At 38.0% G+C, this 26,070-nt stretch overlaps 1 protein-coding gene across 3 annotated transcripts in view; it reads left to right on the top strand.

Annotated features, from left to right (window-relative positions):
• Positions 1–5,514: 5,514 nt before the first annotated feature.
• Positions 5,515–26,070, top strand: part of CCDC141 (coiled-coil domain containing 141) — a 101,267-nt gene continuing 80,711 nt past the window's right edge. Inside the window, exons 1-3 of one of the 3 annotated variants that reach the window (XM_054209910.1) lie at positions 5,515–5,792; positions 11,963–12,187; positions 13,856–13,978. In XM_054209910.1, coding sequence (XP_054065885.1) covers positions 12,086–12,187; positions 13,856–13,978 — 225 coding nt within the window. In that variant the 5' untranslated portion in view covers positions 5,515–5,792; positions 11,963–12,085. The remainder of the gene's footprint in view (positions 5,793–11,962; positions 12,188–13,855; positions 13,979–26,070) is intronic. The other 2 variants (XM_054209912.1, XM_054209911.1) reach the window with 2 other exon arrangements.

Genomic DNA, 26,070 nt, shown 5'->3' with positions numbered 1-26,070 from the left:
GATCCTGATATTACATATCGCAGTCTTGTTCTGTCTACTCTGCTACAACACTGTTGCTGTCAGAAGGCAACATGTGTGTTAAGTAGATTAGAAAATAATGAAAAGGAGGTCTCATGGTAGCTGTCAGTCCTAGAACACACGCAGTAAGATGCTTGGGCAGTTCCGTGTAGGTATGTATTGCACGTAGAATTAGGCTGTGACAGCTCAAAGTAGAAGAACCCTGAGACTTCTGTGAAATCCTGAGAATTGCTGGCTCTATTTGAATGGGCAGAAATGCTCCTCACACAGCATGCTTATAGGTTGGGCCTTAAACTTATTGAGCCCTTTCCTAGATCTTACACCAAGCATTAATTCTAATAATCTATAAATTATGGAAATAAAATGGAGAGTGAAGCTTATCTTAGCTGTAAGAATTTGTGAGAACTGCCTCTGGGAGGAACTGATGGAAGACCTGTTACTGGAGATGTTTTGTATCAGAACAAAGCATAAACAGATACCTCTCAAAACCCCTGATTTTTATTTGTTACTGTTCTCCATTTTTGCAGGAGCAGTCAATGTGTTAATTTCAGTGGTGTAATTCTCAGACGTGGTTCACTCTGTTATGCTTGGTTTGCAGCGTATGTATTGCCATTGCAATTTCTGCTTCCCATGTTCATTTTCTCAGCAAGCGCTGCAGATGCTGGGTAAGTGACAGCACATTCCCACTGTCATTGCTGACTTTACAGGCATGCCTGGATTGCTCATGATCCCCATGCCTCACGGGATCAGAGGCTGCAGAGTTCCAGTGGGCTGGAGGGCTCCAGCAGGACATCAATAGGACGTTTCTCTCAAGTACTGTGCCGGGATGTGCATTTTTTAATTTATTTTTTTTTTAAGTCTTGGCCAAGTGATAAGTGGCTTTAAATGTTCCATTCTCCTCTTAAGGTTTTTAGACTACTAGGAAAGAGAGCGGTTTTCATGGTGTCTTAACCGTTTCCCCAGGCAAGTGTACAGCATGGTTACTCCATATTTATTATGATTGTGTGATGTGAGTATGACATTTAGAGACTTGGGAACAAGCCATATTCTAAACTGGTACTAAGTGCAGACTGTTCTCTTTCTGAACCTTTGTATGCAGCTCTGCATGCCTCTGTTGGATGATGGATAACTGCAAGCTAGGCTCAGCAGGGGGAAGATTGTACAATGTATTCAACACATTGGACTGCTACTCCGCATATCTGTGGTGATGATGTGACTGTGATGCCCCACTGTCTGCTTTGTATCACTCACTGCCTCTCAGAGCGTGGCCTTCTTCCTCTCCAAGACAAATGTATCCAAAGAAACACAGCAATGTGGTCAGCTGTAGCCAGGGGTTTTATTAATGCTTTGCTTGAAACCGCATCAAAAGGCTGCAGCGAGCCACATGCTTGATGAGCCCTGTAAGGTTTTTATTTCCACCCATCGTATTTGGACAATTTATTAGGTAGCTACCATTTGCAGGCATCATTTCATGGCGCATTACCTCTGCAGAACCAGTCATTTGTGAAGAAACCAGGGCATTTGCTCCTGCAGGTGACAGAAACGTGAACTATTGGAGTTCTGTTTGCTATTTGCTGTTAGCTGTTACCTCTTCTCTAGCTATTGCTTTGTCTTCTGGACCTTATCAGAGATATGTCCACACGTCTACCACTAAACTGTCTTCTCCACTAACAAGTGATCCAACAGACATTTTAAAGAGTCCCTTCATTGTTTCCATGGAAGAATTTGATTTCAGGGTGAAATGGCTGCTACTGCCAATGTGTGTGTGCTGGGAGGGGATGACAGCTGCATTCCCTGCTTCACGGGGTTGCTAGAAAGAAAACCTTATTAATATTCGGGAGTGGGTGTGATGTTATGGTCATGGAAATCATGCACACACCCAGAGGATATAAAAAGCACAGCGCAAATAATTTTCATCTTAGAACACTGAGGTGAAAGGGTATTTTCCTATATATGGTAGTGAGACCTGAAGAGCAGTAGTCAGCAAAAAGAAAGGAGGGAAAACCGAGGAAGTGTAATAAAACCAGTTGGTGAATTGCAAGATTTTAATTTATGATGAAAATATTTATAAAAATCATGTGGTGTCTGTAGGTGGGCTGTAAGGAAGTTTGGGAAGACCAAACTCATCCTTTGAAAGCAGTTAATTAAATTCCCTGCAAACAGAAGAAATGTTAACAAAGCAAGAAAAAGTAACTCAGAGAAAGGGGGTTAATTACAGAATACTTACTAAATATCAGATCAAGGTGGGGGGGGAAAATTTATGCAGCCCATGAAGTACTCTTGCATGCGATTTTTATACCTGGAACACTGAAAGCTAGGTTCTAAAACATAGTTACTACAGATCCTGCTGCATTGACAAGGGATCTAAATATTCCACCTTGCAATTTAAGAGGATTTAAGATCTTATTTTTTTTTTAATCTGAAGAGTACTGTAAAACATACTGCATGATTTAAATAACCAGTGCAAAAATAGACAAATATGAAATGTTTGCAAATACGATTTGCAAATACGTTAGCGTTGTTATTATTTTAAATTTATGCGGTATGTATCCCTTTCACCTCAGGGCCTGACAATATTCCCCAAGAGTGACACCCTGATTTATGGTCACTTGCAGATTAGAGGATAGGAACAGGCTGGAGCAAAACCTACTGCACAGCCAGTGATGCCATGGTATCTTTTGTAAACCTTCTGTAAAAATGTCAGTGTATTTTTGATGTAACCAGTCAAAACCTTAATTTGAAAATTTTTTTTTGCATTATGTGAATTTTACCTCATCACTCTAGCAAACTCCTTGTTGCCAGTGAGGACACGGTACTGTTCTCGGGCAAATTAATGTGAAGTCTGAGAACGTATGCCACAGGACTCTGCCTCAAGCATTCTAATATTAAAATTGCGTTAAGATTAAAAACAAAACAAGAACATCTGTGCAATTTTAAAAATGCAAGAAGTTTACAGCTGTACTTCATATGATATTTCATTTTTCCCTTCTCCCCTAGTCCCATTACATACAGAGGGTCCCCAGTGCAGCTTTGTGTCTTAACTGCAAATTTTACCTATAGTGCCTGCCTGCCTTTTGTCCCCACACGGTGAGGAAGATCACAGGATATTATACCAGGAAATCTTGTATCCACCGTATCATTAAACTTAATTTGTATCGTTTTTCAAACAAAGATGGTGATTATTGTCCTGGGCAAATCTATTTTCAAGTGCGAAATTTAAGATAATTAAGCAATGGGGATCCTTAATCAAAGCAGCTGACTGCAGGGTTCACTAGAGGACTGATAATTCAAAAGAAGCTAGTTTGAGAAATTGGAAAAAGTGGTGAAAAACAAGTTATTACATGATCTGCAGGAAAAGTCCTGGCAAAAGGATCCTGGGCATATTACTGGACACTCCATGATCGATAAAGCTCTTGGAAAAGATACATTCGAGCAACTGGTTTATTCGCGTAATCAACACTCGTGCTGGTGGCCTGGGGTAAATGTGCATCTGTAAAAGGGTCATAGATACAACCTAGACCTTGCAGGTCTAACACTGATAGCAAGGTCACAGATGGCCAATTTAGTGATTTGTTTTGCAACAACACTGCAGTGTTAAAGTGAACTTCTGACTGTGTTCATTCACTGCGTATTCCTTAGGCCCTGAGCACTGTTTTATTACATACAATTTAGTCTTTAGAATAAAGCTCATCTGGGAGCCTAGACCCAAATGTGATTTAAATTGATCCAACACTTAATGTGACATTAGGTTCTCAACCAATGTGTGTGCCACCTTCCCACAAGCTCTTTCAGCTTATACTTAACAGAGACATATCAGTAGCAAGATCTTGAATGATGCAGAGCTCTTTCAATACCCTTGCTACAAAGGGCCAAGTGCCCTTCGCACTTACTGTAGATTGTCAGTCCCTAATTCGTTCTTGCAACTTTCGGCTTCTCCTTCATCATTCATCAAGACTTCTCCTGATTCAAAATCTTGTCCAGTCTTTTGTTTTCCTCCATCTTGTTTGAATTCCTGCTTTTTCTTATCAACCTTCTTAAAATTGTCCTCTCTCCCATTTTTCGCTATTTTACCATGGTGAGAGCTATGTCTTCTGCCTCCTGCTGAATTTCAAGAGGAGAAACCTGGGGTCCTGAGGTGGCTGATCATTAATCTGTGTGGTGGAAGAGGCAGAAGCTGCTTGGAGCAGACAGCAGAACAATTCAGTGGCTCCTGAGAGTTTGCCACTTTCCTGACTGCTGTTGGGCATAAGAGAGAAGGAATGCTGTCTTGAAGTCAAGGGAGTGAAAGCAGTGCTCTTGAAGACTCGAAACAACAATTACACCTTGGGCACAGCATTGCAGCCACATACTCTGTATGAAGAGCCTGAAGGGACTGTCAGATGGGAACACACTGCCAAGGTGGGCTTTCTCAATACCTCCTGCTTTTTAACCACTTATAAGTATGTCACACAATTCAGCACTTAGGTGAAAGGGACGGGCAGGACCTGGTACGTGCTTGCTGTTTGAGGTACCATGACCTGGAAGAGGGAAATGCGTGACCAGAATGTGCAGAGGAATGCTCAGCAGCGTGAACCTTCAAGTAGCAGAGTTATACAAGATGGAGTTATCTTTTTTTTAAAACAAAACAAGGCACTGCTATTTATAACTCTGCTGATAAATGACTTTTTTAAAAGGATTCTAAAGCCTTGTGGTTCTTTAACACTTAAAATTCAACTCCCCTGCTGAATTTTTCTCTTCTGGGTAAACCCTCCCCAATATCAGATGTCTAAAATAACATGCTATTAGAAGTGAGGCTGTGTAACATAGTTTTGTACTTGTTCTAAATTTAGCTTTCTGAAATTTGTGTCCATTTATATCAACTCTTCCAAACAATAGCAACAATATGGCTTTAATCTTTTGATGTGGTTAGTATGATTATATCTACTTAATTAGTCTCCTGTTAAATTAATGACTCATACTGATCTTTTGCATCATTGCTGGCTGATTACTTTTGATAAGATTGAACAGAGATGTTTCACTCTTAAAAGACGGTCCTAAGAACCCAGTTACACTGATGTAACTGTCTCTTAGAACAGTCTGTGTGATTTTTAACTGATGATTTTATTTCACAAGTTTAATACAGACATCTGCATTCATGTGTAAACATTGAAAAAATAATTAAAGGGAAACAGTCTGTCAATACAGCTAAATTGTAAAGGTTAAACACAGAAATTAGTGACATGGACTAAAACTAGCATTTTAGCTGCCTTATTAGTGGGATGGTTTTCAGCTGCCTTGAGACTTAGATGTAGGTTAAAATCTGCATCTTTATCTTCCTTCTTTACGGGGAGAAAGCGTGGCCTGTCTCACATCTATATTTGGTGCAGAGTGCATACTCCACTGTGCTAACACACCACATCAGGAAGGAATGCCAAATGCTCCCAAGGAATTTAGTAACAAAAGTCCTGCTGGCTTTCCTTACATGCATGCGAAGGAACATACTAATCTTGTGTAATAAACTCTTCTCTTTCTGCTGCTGCTGATGGAGCCGGAAAAACGGAATAATGGACTATCTAATGTCTTTTCATCCTCCTGACAGAGATGAATACATTGGGCTACCGTTTTCTCTGTTGACGAGCTTGCAACTGGGCTGACAAGCGTATGTGCCACCTGTGAGCTGTTAAAACTTTGTCACTTGTGCATTCATCAGAGTACAGCTCCATAGGCTGTGCAGCCTTTGTTTTGGACAACACCCAGTGAGAGAAATGCTGAGCTTCCCCAGGGGTGCTGATGGGGTAAGTCCACTCCAGCTGATTCTGAGGAAACTGGAGATAGCCTCCCTGCCATTTCTTCAGCAAACTTAAGAGGACTTGCTAGTCTCTTTACCTGGGATGTGAGAGAGAATGAGATGTGATCACTTTGTGCTTCACACCTGTATATTGTCTTCCATTTTGTTTAATCTTTTCACCGCATTCAACAGTTAAAATTTTCATTGTTTATGTTTTGCCATTATATTTATATTTGAATAGCTATCAAGTCAGTTTTTTCTTTCAGTCTTTCGTGTTGCTGTCACTTTAAGGAAAGGTGTAAATCCAGTTTGTGTTTTTTATTGGCTGTGACAGCAAAATAAAATTAAACTTGCAAAGAAAAATGATACCAAGTAATTAATGTGTTTGGATTTGGAGACATCTGTTCAGATGAGTTGGCTTAGAGGTACATCTGTTCATCAATCAGAGCTGCCAGTGGCTTCAGAATTATCACAGGGACCTGTGCTCCTCTCTCCCTCTCTTTCTCTTCCTTTCCCTGAGGTGCTTTTTGTCCTCTTCCTCCAGTTTATTGTTGTATGAAACATCCTCAAGCTTATCTGTGAGTAAGGAATCTAAAGAAATAAACTTTTTGCATAGTGTTGTGCTTCAGAAGGAAAGGAGGTTCTTTCTGAAAGCACTAATGTTTTAACGCATTCTCAGAACAAGAAATTTGTTTTGCTGGAGGGGTTCTTGAGCAGAGACCCCAACACCTCAGTTTTCTACGCTGTCCATCTTGAGTTATGTGCTAAGATAAGAAGAAAGCAGATCAGATGAGCAGGTTATCACCAAGCTTGGTTTATTATTTCTGTATATTTGAAAACAATCAGGGTGATTGTACACTCTTCAGGAATTCAAGTAGTGTGATGCCTAGTGGATAAAAGTGTAAGCAGTCCCTCTGTGTCAGCATTCCTCTTTACCCTTATATAAGCCAGGTAAAGAACAGGAAGGCATTTTTTTCAAATAACAGGTGCTAGAAAGAACGTTCTTTGTTTATATAACATTTAGAAGCTGGAGTTCTAAATTTAAAGGCTATATGAGCTTTCTTAAAATAAGAGTGGAGGTTGAAATGATATAACATGTGGTTGCAAGCTCTAGTTGAATTTGCTGGATCTCTTCTATAATTTAATAAACAGTAGGGATTTTAGCTACTATTTTGACAAGTGCTAGGTACAAATAGCATGTCTACTTTGCAGAAATCCTCCACGATCCATGAAGAGGGATATAGGGAAGAGAATGCTTTGGGATGAAAGAGTGGGACATGAAAAATTAATGACCAGTAGACTGAAATGTATCAGATGTCACTGCTTCCCAGGTCTGTTTACTGTATGGTTTTTTTTAAATGTTGTTGTCCTTGGAAACAAACAAATAGTGATTTTGCTCTTACCATTGCACTGAATTAGCGATGGTAAACTGTTTGCCAGTTTCTCGATCTCTGATACACTGTTGTTTTTACAGCTGACAGTGGTTTATTTTTCTTTCACGGAGACATGTTCGGTGTGACAGGGGTGAACCAGGATACCTTTGCTTTTGGTCTTTTCTCCGCTTTGCGTGACGATGCATTTTGGGTAGTTTTTTCTCTTCATGCTGTTTTCTTTAGAGTGTTATAAAGTGTCTTCGGGATTGGTGATGAAGGAGCGAGAGTAGAAGGATTTTTGTTAGGGTGATGCACAGGAAGAATGGTAAGATACAAGCTCTAATGCTTCACTATACTTGTATGTGTTTTATTTAAAATGAATCTGGGAACTATCCAACAATAATCCAAGTAACACAGAATCATAGAATTGCCTCAGTTGGAAGGGACCTTTCAGATCATCCAGGCCAACCATCAACCTAACTCTGACAAAAACCACCACTAAACCCTATCTCTAAGCACTGTGTCTACCCGGCTTTTAAATACCTCCAGGGATGGTGCCTCAACCACTTCCCTGGGCAGCCTGTTCCAGTGCTTAATAACCCTTTCAGTGTAGAATTTTTTTCCTGATATCCAGTCTAAACCTCCCCTGGTGCAACCCGAGGCCTTTTCCTCTTGTCCTGTCGCCTGTAACTTGGGAGAAGAGACCGACCCCCACCTCTCTACACCCTCCTTTCAGGCAGTTGTAGAGAGCGAGAAGGTCTCCCCTCAGCCTCCTTTTCTCCAGGCCGAACAACCCCAGCTCCCTCAGCCACTCCTCATGAGACTTGTTCTCCAGACCCCTCACCAGCTTCATTGCCCTTCTCTGGACCTGCTCCAGCACCTCAATGTCTTTTTTGTGGTTTGTTTTTACTGCTTTTTGCTGGGGGGGAGTGGGGTGTCTTTTACCCCTCAGGCACTCTTGCACAGTTTTTTTCTGTGCCTTTACTGGGACTTCTGTGCCTTCTCTTTCCATGGCGGCAAAGATGGCACAACCCCCTTTTTGGGGCCCAGCAGGGTCCCCAGCTTGTTTTAGGGCTGCCTTTTCTTAAGCTCACGGACCCTAAACTGACAGGGAAACGGCTTCTGCCTGTGCTTCAGCTCTTACCTACCTGAAGTTAATCTCATTCACCTCAGCTGGCTCTTTCCCTCCCTTTTGCAGGTAATTAATAACCTCACTTTTGGGAGTGGGGAGTTTCCTCCCCTCACCTCGGTGTTACCTCAGTGACTTCGGCAGCAGAAACTCCTCGCTGGTGTGAAGGGAGCGAGGCCGGGCCGGGCCGGGCCACCCTTCGCCCCTGGGTGGTCGGGGGATGAAGGGAGGACAGACTTCCCTCGGCTGCGGGAGGACAGACTTCCCTCGGCTGTGGCCTGTGGCCCAATCTCACCGCTCTGCTGGGAGCCGTGGAGCAGCTTGCTCTATTCCTTGCTCTGCCTGGGTGCTGGGAAGTTAGTTTGTGCCTGGCCCCCACTGGTCTTGCCTCTCTGGCCCTACGCAAAAGGGTAATGTCTGCAAGTGCCTCAGTTCCCTTCTGTTTTCTGGCAGCCTTCATAGTGCAATTCTCTTCAAGAAACACTTCTCTCTAAGTGTTAAGAAAGAGATGGTATTACAAGGTACTGTTCCCCACATGCCATTCATGTGCTTTTTGACCTCAGGGCTGAGGCGCCTCTGTTTCCCCCCTTCCTCCCCTGGCTGCTACTGCTGCTGGGATGGCGTTTATTATTGTTGTTTTTGCTTTTTAGGAATTACAAAACTTGCTAGTATTTCAACCAGTTTGTCATTCTAGAAACTTAAGCAGTGTAGGGTAGAGAGGAGCCTCTTACAGGAGAAATACCTACCTCCTGCTCAACCCTCACCCTGATATGTGGCCTCTGTGGCGGCACAGTCCCCTCTTTATGAAGCTGGGGAGACTTGCAGACTGCTTGCTTTCATGCCTTCATTCCTGACGATACCTGAAAATGGTGCCAACTCAAAAGGTAAGATGGTAGGAGCCAGCAAAAAGCAGCAACCACAGACTTGGAGAGGTGTGACATCTTTGTCCTTCGTTCTGGTGGGGCTGCCAGAGAGAAGGCATTTTCATAGTGTACTGGCAGCTCCAAAGCTCTGAACATAAAGCAGCTCATCTCCAAGAAAGAATAGGCCCTTTTCCTATGCATAACTGTCAAAACTGTGATTAGCACACTTCCCTTGCCACACATGAGAAAAAGCTGCTGATAAGACACGCTCCACATTGAAAATGAAGTGAGTTTTATCATGTTTGCCTCTCAAATCCTTTTTGCCTGCAGTTGTTACAGATAATACCTGACATTATTTACACTAGAGAGACTTGATCTCTTTTTTCTGTTTTCCTGAGATTGTGTCCTTTATTCATTTGTTCAGTTTCGTTCTTTCTTGTGGACAGCTGGTGAATGCTAGTTTCCTCTTGTCCATCTTACTCTCGTCTTTCACACAGCAGTGCAAAGGGAACATATTTCTCTCCACTGACGCAGATAGCCCGCCTGTTTCTGGCTTCTAGCAGGATTTTTGTTTGTTTGTTTCAGACAGAGGAACAGATGACAGAGAGGTAAGTAAACAAGACAGTGAAAGGCATGCTTGTTAAATTTTGTTTCCCTGGACACAGCTGAAATGGATCATCATGTGATGCCAAAATCCTCAGCTCTTTCTCCCATTTCTGGTTCCTTGCTACCTTTTCTCTGCCTGTTACTCTGATGTTTCCCTGTTTCTATCTTGTATACTTAGCATATGCCAAACAAATATCCATGCATTTGTTATCAGACATTTTGAATCATTTGACTCAGCTGCTGCCAAACTTCCTTATGGTCAACTTCTTGAGTGTGGTGTTTTTCCATGATTTCCAGCTGTCAGCAGTATGAAAAATGATTCCTCGTTTAACCTGGGTGAAAAATATCTCTCATGTCTGGCTACCCTAGCGAAATGATGGATTGGCCCAACTTGTGCCATGAAAAAGTACACTTAAAATGTGCTTCTGAGAGAACAAAAACTCAAGGACACGCTTTGACATACTACCAAAATTGGTTTGTAACTCCTTTTATAAGACTAATGGGGAGTCAGGCTGTTTTTTTTCAATCAGTTTTTTCCAGCAGTCAAGTCCTGTTTGTTCTCGGTCCTGCCTGCAGGGTGAAAAATCCGAAGTCGCTTGTCTTCAGAAATGTTTTTTGGAAATCTTAAGTATTTAGCAAGCTTTGTGCAATGGATCCATCTTCTATACAAACCAAAATAGGGGGTGCTCTTCTGTTTCAATTTTGAGGTTTTCTACGGGACTTCTGTCCTCCAGTTTTTTGTGGCCATTAAATTTCAAACACTTTGAGTTCCACCATACCTATTACACGAATACCCACATAAGTGTCATGAATATCTACATAATGTTTCAGTGGCAGGGGTCCATGGACCTCTCTCAGGTGTTACAAGGAGTTTCGGAAAACTATGTGGTATTTGTTCCCTTGTTGGCAGCTTGAGGGTTCATGGCTTGAGGGTTCATAGCTCTGTTTTTGGCACAAGGGGTGGGAAAAGTGTTGTTTTGATTTGCCAAGCCTATTTAGTTCAGCACAAACCACAACAAGGTGCTTCTGGATACCACGTTTGAAACTCATGGTTTGAAGATGGCAATTAGATTAAGATTATAATCTGCCAACAGTTGTGGGGTGTGGCAGGGGGGGAAAGGACGAAGGACAAACAAACAAAAAATCTCAGACCTTGACACATCCGTTCAAACCCTAATCTTCTTCCAGTTCAAAATATTTTAGAATTTTCTCCCAGATCTTGGTTTCGTTGCAGGTGTGTGTTCTAGTTTGCAATTAGCAAATCTAGTTTATATAAAAACATATCTAAATGTTAGATATTTTTAAACAAACAAGCAAGCAGATGCTTGAAGGAGAGTTATGCGTGTGGTTTCTTGGGTGGAATTGTGTTTCCAGAGTGACCTGCGAACCTAAACACCAGTGTGACTTTCTCAGCTGTTCTGTGGAAGGAAATCTAGCAGCTGCTGTCTCCTACTGCAGGCTACTTGTGGCATGCTCTGGGCTTCTGGCAATGGAATTAATGTGCCAAACCAAGACTGTGATTTAAACGTGTCTATTCATTTCCCTGGACTGAATAAAAAAACTTAAGTTGAGTTTAAACAATTATCAGAGGGGTCTTCCTTATGCTCACTTGGAACAAAATGAAGACTATAGAAACAACTGATGATTAAATTGAAAAGCAGGTAAATTATCTTAATTTTAGGCAGGAATAAAACACTCCTTAAGAATTCACACAAAGTACTTGATTTCCTTCTCTGGTTGTTACGGTCACTGTACTTTAAAATATTTTTGGATTAAAAATCCCCTGTCTGTTTTGATTCAGCATCTGACGTATGTATACATGTTCATCCTGTTTAAATCTTTTGACTCGGTGGAAGAATTTCGTTGTGCAAATATATTCAGTAACTAGTAAACGAGAAAATATTTTACTTGTAGAATGTGAAAATATAGACTGTATAGTTGCATGTTTTGAAACCTCAAACACTGTGTTTGTCTTTATAGACTCAATAGTAGATTTTTTTCTGGCTATTTTAATTTGAAAATCTTTTTTCCTTTGGTTAGCAAGTGTCAGGTGATGTTCATGGAAGAAGCCCTTCACACTTCAGATGGTGACAAAAAAGAACAGGCAGCTTAATGCTACCAAACTAGGGGTGTGTCAAATCTCTCTCAAGAATGATAAACTCAATGGAGTTGTCTATTTTTAACCTCCTGTTCTTTCCTTTGGCAGACTAATCAGTGTTAGCTGAGCTGTTTCACTCAATGAATCCGAGCAACTTTGTGAAATGGACACCGTGCCTTGCAAGAGCATTTCAAGTCTTCTTTAATGTATGAAGTCCCATTTTGAAACACCATGTCAAATGAAGCCAGTTCGGAGCAGAAGCTTTCTACAACAACAGTCAGTTCAGTTGCTGTTCAGGCCGGGGATGCCAGTATTGTTATAGCTGTGCTTAAGGTAAGGCAGCAACTGCCAGCATGTCTGTTCTTGGCTTGCTTCTACTCAGGGATTACTACTTTTAAATGTTCTCTGCAAATGAAGAGCTAGAATAAAATGGTATGGCAAGGTCATTTAATCAGTTAATATCTAATAGAGCTTCCTTGGAAGTTAACCTTGTTTCTGTTCACGATTTCTGTTTGTGTTTTGGGGGTTTTCTTTTGTTTGTTTTTGAGTTGTGGGGTGGTTTTTTTTTTTCTTTTTTCTTTTAAATAGAGTAAATAATTTGACCAAAATATGTAGGCTCTTGCAGGCAAAAAATTCCTCTTACTTTGTTTAAAAAGTAAGAGATAAATGCAGAGTGCCATAGAAATGCGTTAATAAGTATGATGTTACCTTTAATTGTAGTTGAGACTCCTCCAGAGTTATTTTTAAACTATACTCAGTGATAATTTTACATAATTAGTCTACCAACTCCATAAATGGAGATTGTGTCTATTTTTTTTTTTTTTGAAGTATTTTGGAGGGGCGGGGGGGCAGGGGGGAAGCCTAAATCTGATAATGAGTGGTTATTTTTGAAAGCTGTAAATTCACGTTTCCGTGTGTTTTAGTAGAAGCCCTTGTGTGTTTATAGTTGTGCTTATAAGCACCTATGGGCCTGTTCTGTTGGCTGGAATCTGCACCTACAGCTTGCACAAAATTTGGCATGTGGAGAATTTATTGGCAGTTTGATTCTTCATTCTCCTGGCAACTTGGAAAACACGCTAGCCTCAGCCACTAGAGTTTCAGTACTGCAGAATAAGGTGATAATGAGTTGGGCTGTCACTGAATTAGGGTGATTATTCAGGGTGGAGTTACCTCAGTTGTGCCCATCAGGAAAGTTCTCTCTTATTCAGTTCTCGCCCTTCCTGGTAGACTCTGTCTGCCTCTGCAGGGGAGTAACTTCGTTTAAAGGAGGCTTAAGTTTAGGGTGAAGATATTTATTTTTCCCTTGTGTGCTGTGGGAACCATGCTAGCCTCCAGTGACATCACTGCTTCATTCCTTATCACCATCCTCTCCGAGTTAATACTTCTCGGACTGTAGCAGTTCCACAACACAGTGAGGAAAGAATTAGCTATGCTCTGGGTTGCTGTCAAGCTTCCTTTCTTTGTGCATCCTCAATGGGATGCTGCTGTTTGGGTTCCTATTCCAAAGGCTATTAAGTGTCCCTGCTCCTAGTTATGTGATCTCTCTCTAGACATATATTCACTACACAGGTATGCTGGATCTGTGTGGTAGAAATAAGATTTGGGGTTATGGCGTCGGCATCTGCTGTAATATATTTGTAACTTCTGCCCACCCTCCACCCACCAAGTTTCCTTAACTGTCTATGCGATCCTCAGCTGAAAGGGGAGATGAGTTGTAGAAACCTTTTTGGCTCATTGTGATAATTTTACTCTTCACAGGCAAAACCAAAATTGCTGCAGCTATTGGGGTAAGACTAGAGTCTGGGATTTTGATACCTATTTCAAATGAAATTAAGTTTATATTGTATGCTCAGTGCCTTCATTCTGCAGTTGAATATGTGTTTATGGGTGTCTGTGCTCCTGTGACTGTGTAAAGTATGTGTGACCTGAGAGCCTGTGTGAGTGAAAAAGATGAAGGAAAGCTTGTGTTTTCTGAAGGCTGTAATTGTTTACTTATTACAGTGTGGAAAATGGGTGAAGCTTCAACTGGCTGAATCAACACCAAACTTACTAGAAATTGGCAGCAATCAAGATGAGACTAAAAAACTACTGCAAGATCATGAATTCCTCCTAGCTAAACTTAAGGTAAGATGTGATAAGACCACACAAAAATACATCTAGTCATTATAGTTCAGGTACAACAGTTGACATAGCTCCCTGGGCCCCCTGTTGCAATGTGATTGTTAGGTTAAACTCCACATAGAAAATAATATGTTCAGTCTTTTTTAGCGTAACTGATCAAAGTTAGGCCTCTGCACTGGAAAAATACTCTCATACTCTCAGTGTTAATTACTATTTTCTGACAACAGCAGTAAAGATGCACTTTTTTTTCCACTTCATATATTACTGCTAAGTCAAGTGAAAAATTCCTGTAGCCCTCAGTAACTTAAATATAATGGAATGTCAATTTTTTTTTTATTCTTCAATGTCATGAAATGTTTGATTCGACAGCTGTAAACACAGGCAAGCTCTCTGTAAGTGTGCAGTAGATATTCCAGGCACACTTTTATTGAATATTAATTGATGCAAGTTATGGTAAGAAGGATATTATAAAATTAAATATTGCTTGTCTTGAGCTAGGAAGATTTTAGCTAAGTAACAGATCTAAAATCAGATTTTAGCATAGTTGAGAGCAGATTATAACAACACTGACATTTGGACAGAGTGATATGCTTGCATGAAAAAGCTGAATTATTTTAAATGTGTGTGTTTGACACTGGTAAGCACCTAAAGGCAACTAAGAAGAATTTTTTTTTTCTCATGTTTCGATAGGGCAGATTGACTTTATATCTGTAGACAAATAAATTCCTCTAAAATTTTGGAGCTGTGCACAGCAACTTATTTTAGTAGATTCCATCTATTTTATTTGTTTGAGATTACATAAAATTCAGATCTGAAAAAGCAAACATCATCTAGATAGGATCAAGTGCATTTGATTTAATACTAGTGACTATGTGTTTCCCCAGTCATTATAAATCTCTAACATATGTGAGGTAATTTTAATACAGTATATAGGGAATGTAATCTAATATGGTGCATAGTGTGGACTTTGAATAGTATGAAGAATAGCATTACAAAACAAAAAAACCACCCTCTCCCCCCGCCAAAACCCCACCCAAACCCCAGTTAGCATGGTTCTGTTATCTTTACTTATGCAAGTTCCTCATCTTCATTGCCATCAGTGCTAAACTCAGGCATTCGTAGAATAAGCTGCTGTATCCTGTTTGATCAATTCAGAATTAGCTGAGTTCTTACACACTGGCAAGAGGAAAAAGCAGAGTTTTGTATTCCAGTTGTCAAAAAATTTTAGAGTGGAAAATGAAAACATGGTAATTCCAATTTTTAAGAGAAAAACAAAGGTTCAAATAACATTTTACCATCAAGTCAAACCTTAGTGTTATATATTTATAGTAAATATTGTTCACTAGGAGGTAGAAAATAATATAAATTTTGCTTTAAGAGAGACCTTGTAGTTTTTCTTGGAAACTTGTACATGAACAGGGACAGTAAAACAATAAAGCCCTCTCCATATACTCCAACTTGAAATCTTCTTATTATAGAAAACAGAAAGAAAAAAAAAAAAGGCAAAAAAAACCCTGAAAAGCTGTTATATATGAAATCTCTAGATGTACCGCCAAGCTGCTATTCCATTTTTGTTTTAAAAGCTTAAAACTTTAAATTTAGTTTTGGATATGTTTCTTTTCATTAAAAAAATTACTTAAATAGTGGAAAAAATGAATAATTCAAAAGCATTTCATGCTCTCTGATGCTCATTTAAATATTTGACTTTCTCTTACTATTAGTCTAGATGTATGGAACCTTAAGTTTGTTTTTCATTTGGCAGCATTTACCTTGTACCTTGCACATTGTACCTTGTGAGCATTCCACTCACAGTAAACAATAAAATAATCGCAAATATTTTAGGCAATATTGATAAAAATGCTAAAATTTTTCACTCCTATTTGTGAGGTCTTGTGACTGATTGCTTGAACCCTTATGTGCCTGATCCTTACTTGGATCCCCAAAGATTAATAGGTTATATCAGATCAGAACGCATAAATTGTTAAAGAATGCATGTCATCCAAATACATCAGGAATGAACATTCATTATTTCATGTTTTATACCTGCAGTCCTTGCAAAATTCAGCATTGATTAATCACCATTCTATAAAAGGATTAAGTTCAAAATGATTATTTTTTTCCCTCAATTATTTAACAGCTGCAATAATACAGGACTTGCGATATCATTAAAATTTGTAATGACTGTGCATTTTTCGGACATGGCCCCTTCTGTCTTATAGTAAGCTGTTAACACTTGTCAGTAATTGTTCAGTCTTAAGTTACTAAATCGACTAATCACAAGTTTTTACAGGACAATTCTAAGTCTTTGAAGTATTGATTATAGTAATTTTTTCCACTTAGCATTTGTTAATGAATTATGCATTAGCTACGTGAAGATGGATAAAGAGGTAGTAATGTCTCAGTCTTCAACATTTAGAGACATAAAAATGTAGTTACTTATGAGGGGATAAAAAAAAGAATTTAGATGTGGGCAGGAGGGGGGGTTGAAAAGATGACACAAAGTTGCAGTTGTTAGAGGGTCCTTGTTTTGATGATGTCTGGTATATGCAATTCTATTTGATCTTTTACCCTTAGTGAGCAACATCATTTTGTAAATTTTAGCAATAATTAATTATAACTTGTTAATAGTAATTAATTATAACTTGTTCCAGTTATGTGGCAACATTATGATATTTTATCTCAGGTTTATATATCTTTTAAAAACCCTTATACGCAACTCTAGTGATGCCAATATGACATATGGCAAAACAGAAATACCTTGTTAGAACAGCATATTTATGAAAATGAAGGCTTCCATAAAGTAAATTATGAATATCCATCAAAAAGATTGTTCAATTCAAAATAGTGTATTCATTACACTTAGTATTTATATTGGTAATGATTTGAATTGCTTCAATGGTTAAACTTGTATGAATTTGGAAAGTTGTGAAATGTCATGTTAGCGTCATTTGTTTTTTACCAGTCTGTAACTTTTCAAAGTAAGAAGACTAGAAAGCTACATTATAGCAAGAGGGGAAAAAAGTTTATCTTTTTGCATTTTGCTTCATTAAAAAGAAGGGAGGATGGAATCCTTATGTTTTTAATTTTAGAGCTAGGAATTGTTTACATGTAGAAAGCAGTATAATTAAGAATTTCTCCACTTGGATCCCCAGAAAACATATACAATTTTGTATATTGTGGAATTTTTCAGTCATCTGAATTTAAAGTGCAACAGTGAGGCAGCTTGAGTTGTTTTTCCATTTCTTTTTTTTTGTTGTATTAAAAAAATGCAAAATAAATCATGTTTCCTGACAAATACTAATACTAGATATGCACATGCTTAACTTTCTGATTAATTCAATCTGATTCAAAGTTAAGTATTTGTTCAGGACAGGCAAAAATTCCTGAACCAGCAATAAGTTGAACGTGAAACTACTCCTGCTTAAGAGGAAAGAGTTAGATGATTAATACTAAATACATCTTTGGAATCACTGCTGAAGAGCGTATGGACTTTTAGAAGATAATTTATGGAATAATTGACTGTGCTGGCGTTATCCCATGTTATTTTGCAAACTCATTCTCAGTTTTGATCATCCTTTTGCTTTTTAGCTTCATTATTCTCATCCCAGTATATGTATTGTAAGTTATAATCAAAATATTCAGGCCAAGTTCTTTCATTGACTTCATACATTGAGGACTCACAGGTGTAAGTAGGGACAAAATTTGTCAGTGACCAGTGATCAGTTTATAGTACTTCTGATGCTAGAGGAAAAGGAACATAATCCAGCTGACTATTCCAGGGAATTGTTTTTGATTTAGCAATGTTAACAGGAGTTAAAAAATCCTAAACAACCAGTTTCACATTCAATAATGCAGATGGTACTTTAAAGGGCAATAGGAACAGAAGTATTGAATGAGAAAGCAGTAATTTTTAGGGCATTTCTTTACTGCTTTTAATGTTTAGAATTATTATGATAAAAAAAACACAACGGTGTGTGTACTTTAGGGCATTAGGAAAAACATATCCAAAATGTAAATGTGTGTGTATATATATATATATATATATGTATGTATGTTTTGATATCTCATTCTTTGCAATTTCAAAAAAAAATGTGAGAAGAATCAGAAGCAGAAAAACTTAAGAGACAAAGCTTCCAGGAGGTAAAATGGTATTGATTGCATTGTGCATCTACATTTCTCTGCCTGCCTTCAGTTCTCCATAATTCAGTTGTTTCCAACAGAAGCTCAATTTGGAGATAACATGCTTTTTTAGTGTTTGAATCTCCCAATAGTAATGCTTTCTGGATCATTTAAAAAAAAAAGTAGTAAAAAAAATAAAAGACTGTATGTGTGTGTTGCCATGCTTTTGGCAACGACAATGTTAAAATCCCCACTAAGGCAAACAGCAGCATTCTTGGTTTGCATCCAAAGTTCTGTTTTTTATCATGAAAGAGACTGTGTCAGAACCGCTACAAAACAGAACTAAATCTAGCCTATGAACTTAAGTTTAAAACCAACACTGTTATTAATTTTGTTCATGAACATGAAGATTGCTCTTATTTATTTTATTTACTTCAATTCATGGAGTATGATTCTATGATTCTAAATTGCAAAATAGTAATTTATATGCTAATGTCCAAGGAAAACAAATTAGAAAATTACGTTCTTCAAAAAGCGGTAATATAATATGCTCATTTTTTGCATTTGATATCTTTAAAGTAAGTCTTTCAGTTATTTCAAGTAAAAATATTTTCATAATGCTTATTTTTCAGTAAATTTGTCAATTTAGAAGAAATGAGTTGTTAATATCTTCTGAATTATTTATAATTAATTATTACGGTGCCCAACAGTACAATTAGTAGAAAAGTTCAGCTGCATTTTCATCATAAAGCAGAGATGATTTTTGCAAGTGATTTGAAAAGAAATATTTTTTTTAATGTTAGTTCAGCTCACTCACCAGTTTCCATATTTGCATAAACAAAATTCCTACTGAAATAGTATTTGTCTCAAAATAGTTTTATGACTACTTTCTAGGCTTCAAGTTAATAACTATTTGTGTCATGTAATTTCAGCACTACATATAAACAAAGATTAATTGTAGCAGCATGTCAGTGACAAGGATATTTTTTACCTCTGAAAATTCCGAGTTACAATATTCACTGTAAGAATCTGAAGCTGGACTTTGTACTATGTAAAACATGAGCTAAAGTGTGAAATTTGGCCCTCAATAATAATAATAATAATAAATATAGGGAAGGAAGAAGGAAAGAAACCACAGAGTAGGATCAGGGTTTAAACGTAAACTAGGTATAATTCTGTCATTATGAGAAATGTGTGATCCAGTCAGATGCACGTGCGAGTCTGCTCAAACAGTGTGACGAGCCCTACCTGTTTTTCAGGAAATAACTACAGACAGAAATAGGTGGAAAAAGGAATGGAAGGCAGAGATTTTTAAAAAATTCTCTCCTTCCAGAACAATCAAATATTTAGTTTCGATGAAATATTTAGTTTCAAACTATTGCTCATTGGGAACAACCTGATCATGAACCTCGTCATGAAATGGTGAACCTGAAATGCACATGATCATGAAAGGAAGAGGGTCAGAAGGAAGCAGATTAACTTCAGTAGTATAATAACAGAACTATTATGAAGTTCAGCAATCCAAATATAAGGTCATGCAGTTAAAGTGTATAGCAAGTATTTCTGTTCTGGCCGTAAGTTTACTACTTTACTGTGGAACAGCTTTTAATCACCATAGCTGTGGAAGCAGCATAGGATCTGGTACTTGCAACTATTCTGAAGAGAATTATGAAGTATGAAGGGAAATTTATAATTCTGGCCATCTATACTGAAAAAAGTCAACATCAGGCTCATGGTAGGTGCCTAATAGGGATTTCAAAAGGAAGCGTATCATCTTATTTCTTAGAGTGGATTAAGAAAATGTTTTGTTTGGATGAGTGTCCTGGTTCCGGCGGGACAGGGTTAGTTCTCCCCAGGCTCCGGCAGAGACACCGCTGTTCCACGCGGCGTGAGCCGTGCCCGGCCCGAGCTGCCGCGGCGGGGGGCAGGAAGTGCCGCCTGGAGCAGGCTGGGGCCTCCCGGCTCCGGTGGGTGAGTGGCACGGCGGTGCCGTAATCGTGTTTGTGTATTCTCTATTCGTGTTATTGTTGGAGTTTTCTTGTTCCCTTTGCTCTTCTGTTAAACTGCCTGTGTCTCAACCCAAGAGTTTTGCCTTTTTCTTCCGATTCTTCCCGTATTGGGAAGGCCTGAGCGAGCGGCACGTGGTTCTTTGTTGCCGTCTGAGGTCAAACAATGAGCAGAAAGACTGAGATTGACATAAATATATTGCATGGGTGAACACCATAGGAGAGCAACTGCTCAAGCTGAAGGCCACTGCTGGCATAGGAATATATAGGCACATGGAGATCATTAAAAGAGGTGGGCTGGAAAAGGTTTCTAACTGTAGCAGCAATGACCTATTTTCAGTGGCAATAAGAGGTGCAAAAATCCTAGGTGATTTTCATTGGCAATAAGAAATATTTGTGAAAATGACTGTCTAAAATTATTGTTTCTAAGACCCAGGGGCCTGAACTTGATGACCCAGGTGTTGTGTAATAACAGAGGATGAAAATTCAAGGATCATGGTTTTATTGAAGTTCTTCACTTCTGAGATCTTGATTGTACTATAGCTAATAATTTAAATCTCTGAGTTTTGTGTTGGCATAAACCACTGAAGATTGTGTGAATTTTAGTTATGAATTAGATATGAATTAGCTCTATCAAGTCAATCCACGTTAAAAAAAAAAAAAAAGGAGGAAAAAAAAAAGGACCTCGTCAAAATTCAGGTTTCTGTGAAATATTTTGTTTTCCATGAGTCATCTTTTTTTGATGGAAATACACTTTTTTCCTTTTATTGAATTTGCTTCTAGGACAAGAGACTCAAGTTAGAGAAAAGGAAATTCCAATTAGATAGTAGGAAAAAAATGTTTGACTGTGCAGGTGATTAAATTCTGGAACAGGTTGCCCAGAGAAGTTCTGGAATTTCCATTGTTGGCAATGTTCAAGACTTCACAGGATAAGTCCTTGTGTAACTTGAGAAATGGGTTGGACAGATGACCTGCAGAGTCCCTTCCAACCTAAATTATTCTATGATTCTGTGTTGATAAAAAGTTCATATTTCAAATACGAAAAGTATAAAAACAGTAATATCGGTCTACTCCATTTAAAAATAAACTTTTCCCATATGTAGTACATAGAAACTAAAATAGTTGAGGATAAATAAATATTTAAAAATTCACAGTAACTAATGGCTTTTACAGTTGTGGAAAGCCATTTCAAACAGATGGCAATAAAACCTTAATATCGCTCCGAAGACCTTTTTATGTATTTGAACTCTTCCTCAACGAAGTGAAGTGTCCTGTAAAATATTTCTCTTTTTTTACTAGTCTGTCTTCTCAAAATGCAACTGTGTTGTGTTGCTGGGGTAACAGACAAAATGACAACTGTTTTGATACTATATTAGGTCTTTGTAGTATCACATGAGCTATTATTTAAAGAAATAAATAAAAACCACAGATGTTTTAAATGTGTGAACCGTTTTCAATAGACATTGAAGAAAAAATGAATACTAAGTCTGTATTTCAAAATTTCCATGCATCAGTTATAATAACTAAAAGGTTATTACACATGAACAATTTTCCAATTCTTTTTTTGGAACTTGATGCACACTGGTGTTGCATTTCACTAAATATGGCAGTATAGTTTGCTTTAACTTTAAAGTTTTCTTTGGTTGGGTTTGAATTCTGAAAAAAAAACTTGCATGAAGCATGACTGATAGATAGTTTTCAAAAGTTATTCCAGTTTTCCCTGTTTTAGGGACTATGTGCCTCATAGCTAATCAATTACTGGAAAATATAGCATACTGGTCAAGTACAAAAGTTAATTAACAACCTGTTCAGGAAAAAAAAAAAGGCTTCTAAAAGAAGGAAGTCTACTTCTGGGCACTATATCAATTTTATAGTGTCTATCCTGAGTAGTTAGGAAAGATTTAACATTTGAAATGTCTTTTTAATGTGTTGAAGCTGATGTAATATTAGGATAAATGCACATCTAGTTTTATTTCAAAAGTCAGCTTTTAAAAAGTCAGACTTTGCCAAGAAATTCCAAATGGAGCTACCTCTGATGCCACCTGTTTTTCCACACTGTATTCAGGACAGCAGTGAAAGTGGTATGATAATTTGGGGGAAATTAACCTACTAGTGACAAGCAATCTATATGTGAAGTTCTGAAAATAGTTTACTTTTTTTTTTTAACATGCCAGTATTAAGCCATGACAATTATTTATTTTCATAGATTAATATTAAGATGTTGAATTAATAAAGAGACTATCAGTACCACATAGTCATTTAAGTCTTGTTATATTATATTAGTTACAGAGCTGGTCCGGAATGTTAAGAAAATCTCATGCTGGATAATTAATGAATGCCACTACTTTTATAGAGTTGTTGTGCATGCAGTCATTTTATGCCTCAGTAAGAAACATAATAATGGCTTCTCTTAGTGCTTTACTTCATCAATTTTTTTATCCAGTAGTATTAAAATGGCTGGTTTAGAAGTAGCATTTGTTTTTTAGATGTATTGATAGTGTTTGACAACGGCTGTCTTAACCCATTCTCTGCCCTTTCATGTCAATGCTATTCACAGACAAAATAAGATAAAGTGCTTGTTACTGCACTCAAAATTCTCTGGAAGAAAATATGTGTTTAATGCTACATAGGAAATGTCACCTCTCTATATACCTTAACTTATGGAGAAAGGCTCTCAATTAATTGCTTCTCTGATATGTTAAGTTTACTAAACAGGGGCTGTCAATATCTTATCTTGGAGGTGTGGTATTTTAGTGGTAAGTGTATGGATACTCAAAAAGATAAAAATGTTTTATAAAGTCTCCCTTTAAGTGTTTCATGGACTAGCTTCTCCATATATTTTTTTTTTCTGATGCTTTAATCATCCATGATGAGTGTGAAAGTGACTTAATTGCTATTACCTGAGTATGGAAAAAATGTTTAGGACCAAATTCAGTTTAAAGTCGTAGTTATTCCTGATGAAAGAAATTCAGATCCTGGGTCTTCAGTAGTGTGATGGGAGGGGTCTGTAGGACATTCCCTTTCCCAGGGCACATGGGAATCTTCTGAATTTCCCCAGCAGGGTCTACGAACATGGGTCTTCTAAAGTCCAGACAAAGTTAAAATTTATCTTTAGTCCTCTTTCCTTTAAAATAGCCTGTCAAAGAACAACATAAATTCCATGTACTTACTGCTGGGTGTTCCTTGAGGTCTTGGGGGTTGGTGGGGCTTTTTTTGTTGTTTGTTTGTTTGGGGTTTTTTGTTGTTTGGGTTTTTTTTTTGTTTGTTTGGTTTGGATGTTTTGTTTTGTTTAGGTGCTGGTTGTTGTCTAATACAAAACGAATTTTGCTCCAATGAGAAAATTTTCTGTAAAACTTTCAATATAATTAATAAACTTAAGAAATTAAGCGGATCACGAGCTGGTTAAATGCTTCAAAGTGTTAGCCTGCTCTAGCCTCTTTGGAAGTCAGAAAGGAGAGCAGCATTGATTTCCTTGCACCCTAAGGGTCAACGCTTATGCTTTGGAGTGCAAATAAACTTGTCAAATATATTAGGATATGGAGGTAGGAGAATGGGTTTGCATACACTAGTAAACGTTGTTATTTGGCCATGTTTTGCAAAATAAAAATACTACGTGCAAGTCTGAAAAATACCTGTAGGGATCATGGAGCTATACATGCAGAGTGATTTTAAGCTAACTTATGACCAAATTCCAAACCACAGATTTCTGTGAACGGTTGCCATAAGTATGATATGGGAAGTGTTTAGAAAAAAAAATATTTTTATTCATCAATTCAATTAGCTAGCATAAACAATGTTGAATTGAAAGTACCTGAAGATACAGTACCCCGTAATGGTTGCTTAGTTTGAGAGATTCACTGACTATCCTCCTAATAAATGCCTCTAAGCATCTGCTGGAAAATGATTATTTGTGCAGAGCTTGCTACGAGCAGTTTACGTCTATAAAAGCGATGTCTGGGGGCAGCCTTGCATGAGCCACCCAAATGGGACCAATGTTGTTGTCTTAACACTATTTCTGAGTTGCTGACGCAAGAAGGTGGTGATTTATTCTGCCTGTTCATCCAGTACTTGGTAGTTTTTTTTAAGCTATTGAAAGTCAGATTTAGTGCTTAAGAAAAGTAGAAATGATCAACGGGGTGGGAAGAAGAGTAAAATGCTGCTCACTGCACAACTTTTTTATTATACAGGAAAACTTTATTGGTTTGGGAGAAACTGCTATCTATTTTTAAAGAGCTGTTTAAGTTAAACTCTACATAAAAAATACGAGTGAATTGAACATTAGCAGTTTTATTGAAAGACAGTTTTTTCATATAGCAAAAAGAAAACCAAAACCTATAATTATTACTCTTGCACCTGCCCCAGGTGTTGCTGGCTCAGAAATGCATTTTTTCTGTCTCAGGTTCTCCTGTCTGGCTCCTGTTTCCTCTTTCTTTTTCTCAGCTGGGGTTATGTACAGCCAGGGGTAAAAGTGAAGAGATGTTTACAATGCACAGAGAAATGCCACGTGTACAACTGACAGGATTTTCCTGTGCTCTAAGCAGTTCCAGAATATTCGACTATAGAGCAAGTTTGACTGGACTTTTCAGGCTTGATCAGGCTAAAAGATATTTTTGGGTTTTCTCTTTTTTATTGCTACATAAACAGCTTGAGGACTTTAAAATCCATTAATTCAGTAGCTTTCCTATCGAATATTATACTGAAATGAAATGTGAAGATCAGATGCACATACTTCAGTGAAACTTTTTGTAGCCCTGCATAAAATTTACCAAGATTTAGAAATATTGTGAATAGTTTGTACCTTGGTATGATCTTTGTGATACAAAGCCTCTTTTTTCCTCTAAAGCTAATCTTAGCTATGTAACATTGAAATGAGATAATTCTGTAGCAGCAGAGACATACAAATATCTAAGCATGTTTGAAAACAACTTTGTAGCCTGTAGACTTCAACTAAAAATGCCTACCTATAAATAAGAGAGTAAACTGTTACAACATGAAATAATTTTAACTTAGTAAAAATAAAAAAAACACACCCACGATGATCTTTCACATTCTTTAGAACCTTTGGAGGTAAGAACCTTTGATGAAGCACAGCACTTACAGCAAAGAAGTAGTTGGGAAGCGATAAGCTGACTTTGGGTTATCTCAGCCCTGGGCTGGAACATCTGCTGAACCGACCTTGGACAAAGTGCAGAGGAAGCAAAAAAACAGAGGACAAATGGCTTTTTCAGTAATAACTATCTCTGAGGCTGAGTGGTCTGTACACTCCACGCTGCCTTATGTTTCTGTCCTCACCTGGCAAATGACTGCTTCAAGAAACAATCTCATGTTTTCCCTTTTCACTAGAGCCACACTTTGCAGGTTGGAAATAAACTGGGGGCTTTCAGGGACTCCAGCTTTCTGCAAGACTCTTGAAGTGGCTGGAAAGTGAGGGGATGTGAATCTCCCCCATGGTATCAGCTGTTAAAATTGTGGGTATGATTTATCACTTGCCTGTTCAGGATAGGTAGCTTCCCAGAGAAGCAAGTACCCTCACCAGTTTCTAGTCTTCTCACCAAATTTTAGAACAATCCAAACCATGAAAATTTTAACACTGCGTAAAAGTGAATTGACGCTTGGTACTTGAACTCCAACATGAACTTGCATTTTCCTACTAAAAGATTGTACAAGTGAATTAAAATCAAAGAATCAAAAAGCCACATGGATGTAATTTGTTGTAGGACATAAGCCCTAAATTTTAGGTCTGTTTTAAAACAAACTTTAGGACATAACAGCAATTTCCTAGCGTTGGGAGATAAATGACAAGAACGGAGAATGACCCAGTCTGCACATGAAACTTTTGTTCATTATTTTTGTTTTGCCTTTCAAGGTCTCTTCATATGCCTGCATTCATGAGTAGTTAAGCTATTGGAAAAATGAATGAAATCCATAAACATTATTTATTTTCCATTTTTATAGCTTTTTAAAAATTCA

The sequence above is a fragment of the Rissa tridactyla genome, chromosome 7 (assembly GCF_028500815.1).
Source record: "Rissa tridactyla isolate bRisTri1 chromosome 7, bRisTri1.patW.cur.20221130, whole genome shotgun sequence".
Taxonomy (NCBI): domain Eukaryota; kingdom Metazoa; phylum Chordata; class Aves; order Charadriiformes; family Laridae; genus Rissa; species Rissa tridactyla.
Note: the sequence above shows the minus strand (reverse complement) of the source record. Positions and strands in the feature narration are given on the sequence as shown.